General features: G+C 51.6%; 1 protein-coding gene across 1 annotated transcript; it reads left to right on the top strand.

Moving 5' to 3' along the window:
- Window positions 1-280: 280 nt before the first annotated feature.
- On the top strand, window positions 281-1,687 carry cebpa (CCAAT enhancer binding protein alpha). The gene has a single exon (XM_059993347.1). It carries the CDS (start codon window positions 521-523, stop codon window positions 1,259-1,261), a length of 741 nt encoding a protein of 246 aa, XP_059849330.1. The 5' UTR covers window positions 281-520; the 3' UTR covers window positions 1,262-1,687.
- Window positions 1,688-5,107: the final 3,420 nt, after the last annotated feature.

Below are 5,107 nucleotides of genomic sequence, written 5' to 3'. Positions count from 1 at the left end.
CCCCTCAGTCCAGCAGGCTCTCCCAATCCCAGACCCTTTCCCGCTCGCGGAGCCAGGATCTCTCCGCACGGAATACGCAGCGACCCGTCCCGGGAGCGCGGAGCCAACTCGCTCCCCACTTTTTCCCCATCCACAGTCATTCTCTGGGCATGGAGGGAGGGAGGGAGGGAGAGGGGAGAGGGAGCAGGAGGGTCGCAGTCCAGCCACAGCCGCTCGGCCCCTGTGGCTGGCGGGTTCAGAGTCGGCGTCCTGGGTGCTGGAGGTTTGTCCAGGGCCTGGCGCATGGCTCGTCAGAGGGAGGGCGGAGGAACGCCTGGCGATATAAATAGGAAGCGAGAGAGCGCCGCGGGGAAACCTCCAGAGACGGCAGAGGGAAGGAGGGAGAAACGGAGGAGAGAGGAGGAGGAGAAAAGTGGGGCTGAGTGTGTCTGAAGGTCTCGCCCTATCCCGGGAAGCCCGCCGCTTCTCCGGGCTGGATTCCCGGAGCTGCTCGCCATGCCTTGCCGCCTTTAGGTTCACTATGGAGCACGGCAACTTCTACGAGGTGGAGCCGCAGCCGCCCTTCGTATACCGAGAGGCCGGGGAGCTGGCCGACATCTGCGAGAACGAGAACTCCATCGACATCAGCGCCTACATCGATCCGGCCGCCTTCAACGATGAGTTTCTCGCCGATCTCTTCCACAGCAACCACGGCCACTTGGCCAAAGTGGTCCAGGACAAGGGGAAGGGGGCCGGGGAGATGGCAGCCGGGCACCCCTGCTTCGCGCACCGGGACAGTAAGCTGCAGCCGCTGTATTGTCGCTCGGTGGTGGTGAAACAGGAACCGCCTGATCAAAGCGAGGAGGGACGGAACCCGGCGCCGTGCGCCCACCTCCAGTATCAGGTGGCCCACTGTGCCCAGACCAGCGTCCACCTGCCCGGGCAGCCGGGGCAACCCACCCCGCCACCCACCCCTGTTCCCAGCCCGTTGCCGGCGCATAGGGCACCGCCGCCGGGCGCCAAGAGCAAGAAGTCAGTGGACAAGAACAGCTTGGAGTACCGGCTGAGGAGGGAGCGCAACAACATCGCGGTGCGTAAGAGCCGCGACAAGGCCAAGCTGCGCAACGTGGAGACGCAGCACAAGGTGATGGAGTTGGCAAGCGACAACGAGCGGCTCCGCAGCCGCGTCCAGGAGCTGAGCCGGGAGCTGGACACGCTCCGGGGGCTCTTCCGACAACTACCCGAGGCCGCCTTGGTGAAGGCCATGGGAAGCTGCGCCTGAAGCCGTGCGGGCGCTCACCACTGTCTGGGCGGGGGAGCGCAGGGACTCACAACGCCCCGGGGCAGTGGCACCGGACACCCAGGCGGAGCAGATGGAAGCGGGATCCCTCGCTGCGCAGCCCCGGAACTGGACAGCGGGACACTGACAGTGCTCGGCGGAGTCAGAGACTTGCACAGCGCTGTGATTTCTGCCGCCTGGGACCCCAGACTGATATTTAGCTTTGATGTTTGTAGCTGTTGTGGTTCTCAGGCCGCCCGAGGGCCATACTGGGGGTGGCGGTGACGGAACCGGAGTCATTGCCCGCCGCTCCCCATCCCATCCCGAAGGCTTTTATCTTTTTTTTTCAACTAATTTGTACTGGGACCATTGTATGACGACTATGCCTTTTACCTGAAAACGTTTAATAAATCAAATGCTTGTATTTAACTCTTGTAGCACTTTCTCTGGGTCTGCCCGAGCGGGGTTCCGGATCTGGAGGTTAGTTCAAACCTTCCTGTGCAGTCTGTGCCCAGAGCCTTGTCCGACTCCCGTCCCGTCCCCTCCCCTACCTCTGTACTGTTCCCCAACATTCACCTGTCCCTCGCTAAAGTAACCAACCGCGGCTGGTACCTCCTGCCTTTCTGTCTCTTCGTCTCTGCTCCTCCCCCTCCCCACACACTCTCTCCCTTCCCTCCCCCCCCCCCTGTCTTTCCTCCCGCTGGTGGGAACCTAACCCTCCATCTCGGTGTCGGCGAGAGTTGGGTGCGTGGACTTTGGGATCCTGGTCCTGTTGGAACCCCTCAAGCACCGAGCAGCGATCTGCGGCATTCTGCTCCTCCTTCAATTGGACATCCACTGGGAATCTGGCGGCGCGGGGGTGGGGGGGGGCACGGTATGAAGGAAGCTGGTTGTGGGGTGGGGAGGAGTGTTTTAGATAGAAAAGCTCAGGGCATGAGTTCAAGCCCCTCTCGTTCTTGGGAGGATGAACCCGTGTCCTGAACTTCGACGTTCAAACAGGACTGAGATTCCGTTAACCCATGGTATGCTGGAATATGTGTGTCAGAGAGAGGGAAATGGGAAAAAAAATGGCCAGAACTTATGTTAAGAGCGTACAGTTCTTGTTCTCGTTCAAGATTTGCAGAGGAGTATAAACTTCAGATGGTAGCAAATGGTGAGCGGAGGGAGCAGTGTGCAGGAGCACACAGTAGGGGGCAGAGTGCAGCAGGGAAAGCAGTGGAAGAGGGACAATTGTAATGTAAGCCGCTTATCTACAATAACCGGCATTATTTACCTACTGTACTACCGAATGAGGCTTTGTGGTCCAACAGAGCAAACTCACCACACTCCTCACCTGCCGCCCATTACTTTTTATCGTTGTCACATATTCTCCCTCACAAATCCATCTGGTTTTTGATTCTAATGTAACCCACCTTGCACTGAAGGGATAGATGGGTGAGTTTCATTATATTGATACAGCGTGGATACAGGTCCGGTCCACGCCAACCACATTTTATATTTTATTTATTTAGAGATACCGTGCCTCACCTATTGAACCCTAGTCTACTCACAGAGCAATATAAAACCGATGAGGGAGGAAATCTGAGTGTCCGGAGGAAACTCCCGCGTCCATGGGAAGGAAGAACAAGCTCCTTGCAGAGGGACGCCAGAAATGAACTCAGAATTCTGATTCCCTGAGCACTCTTGTAGGTAGCCCACTGTCCACCTAGCCCTAGTGTAGGTAGCTGCTTGGAGAATCAGTCTGTCTGACAGAGGGTGGGTGGGGAACAGGAGCAATTGGATGGTCTGAAGGGATCAGTGTTGTAAGAAAATACTAAAATTCAAACATGAGAATTGTGAGATTCAAGATTGTTTAATGTCATTTCCAGTACACAAGGTAAAGAAGAACAAAATAGTTGTTAATCCAAATCTGATTCTGCACAAAAACACAATAAGATAAAAAAATATAATAATAAACAATAATATAAATACATAAGATAAGCTTATATGCACAGATGGATTGTATGTCCATAAAGGGACACTAGTCACAGGAGTGTCCGTACATAAGGAGATCGACAGGAAATGATAAAGTAGTGGGTGGAGGTGTTGGTCAGATTTACTGCTTGGGGAAAGTAACAGTGTTTGAATCTGGCCCTCCTGGTGTGGATGTAATGTAGCCTCCTCCCTAATGGGAGTGGGACAGCCTGGAAGAGTTTGACAGGAAATCTCTGAAGGGAGCTCGAGAAGCACCTGAAGGGTGTGATGCTGAGGATCTACACACTTGAAATATTGAAAGGCCTGGAATAACATGGATGTGCAGAGGGTGTTTCCTTTAATGAGTGAGTATCGGACCAGAGGGCACAGCCTCACAATAGAGGAACGTCCATTCAGGACAGACATGAAGAGGCATTTCCTTAGCCAGAGAGCTGTAAATCTCATTGCCACCGGTGTCTGTAGGCTGTGGAGGCCAAGTCATTCGGTATATTTATAGAAGAGGTTGATAGGTTCTTGATTAATCAGGGTGTCAGAATTTGCAGGGAGAAAGCAGGAGAATGGGGTTGAGAGGGCTAATGAATCAGCCATGATGGAATGGTGGAGCAAACTCAATGGGCCGAATGGCCTAATCCTGCTTCATGTCTTATAGTCTCACGTTGGGCTGTGGAGGTAGAGCAAGAGTGTGGTCTGACTGGAGACTTGCAAAGAGTCAGCATAAGCAAGATGGGCTGAACACCTTTGTGTGACAGGAGGCTGATTTTATATTTCATAAGTCAAGTTGTTTCAGGCAATTAAAGCATTCAGATGATTTAAAGATTTTAAAGACTCAGGTGAGTCTGCAGATGCTAGAAATCTGGAGTAACGCACACAAAATGCTGGAGGATCCCTGAAGGTATAGACCATCCTGGAGTCAAATCCCTGATTGTCTTTCGAGTACAGTCCATATGCTCCTTCTGAGGTCTTCAGAATCAGGTTTATTATCACTGGCATACATTGTGAAATTTGTTAACTTAGCAGCACCAGTTCAATGTAATAAGTGATAATATAGAAAGAAAAAAGTAAATCAATTACAGTAAGTATATATGTATATTGAATAGATTAAAAATAGTGCAAAGAAAAGTAACATGTATTTTTAAAAGAGTAAGGTAAGTGTTCATGGGCTGAATGTCCACTTAGGAATCATATGGCAGAGGGGAAGAAGCTGTCACCAAATCGCCACGTGTGTGCCTTCAGACTTCTGTATCTCCTTCCTGAGGGTGACAATGCAAAGAGGTCATGTACTGGGTGATGCACATCACCTTTCTGAGGCACTGCTCCTAGAAGCTGTCCTGGGTACTATGGAAGCTCACTCTCTTCACTTCTGATCCTCTGTGAGGATTGGTATGTGTTCCTTCGTCTTACCCTTCCAGAAGTCCACAATCAGATCTTTTGTCTTACTGACATAGAGTGCAAAGTTGTTGCTGTGACACCACTCAAACAGCTGGTATATCTTGCTCTCTTATCTCTATCTGAGATTCTAACTATAACGGTTGTATCATCGGTGAGTTTATAGGTGGTATTTGAGCTATGCCTAGCCACATAGTCATATGCATACAGAGAGAAGAGCAGTGAGCTAAGCACATACCCTTGAGGTGCACCAACCTTGATCATCAGTTAGGAGGAGATATTATCATCAATTCACACCAATTGTGGACCTCCAGTTAGGAAGTTGAGGATCCAATTGCAGAGGGAGGTACAGAGGCCCAGGTTCTGTAACTTATTGATCAGGTCTGGTGTTAAATGTTGATCCACAGTGAACAAACAGCATCCAGGTGATCGAAGGCCATGAGGAGAGCCATTGAGATTTTCATGAGTTAGTCAGCATCCTAACTTCTC

This window comes from Hypanus sabinus, chromosome 17 (genome assembly GCF_030144855.1).
Source record: "Hypanus sabinus isolate sHypSab1 chromosome 17, sHypSab1.hap1, whole genome shotgun sequence".
In the NCBI taxonomy this organism is placed as follows: domain Eukaryota; kingdom Metazoa; phylum Chordata; class Chondrichthyes; order Myliobatiformes; family Dasyatidae; genus Hypanus; species Hypanus sabinus.
Note: the sequence above shows the minus strand (reverse complement) of the source record. Positions and strands in the feature narration are given on the sequence as shown.

Excerpts from the sequence above, each read along its gene's own strand:
- cebpa (XM_059993347.1), top strand. The coding sequence starts at position 521 with ATGGAGCACGGCAACTTCTACGAGGTGGAGCCGCAGCCGCCCTTCGTA.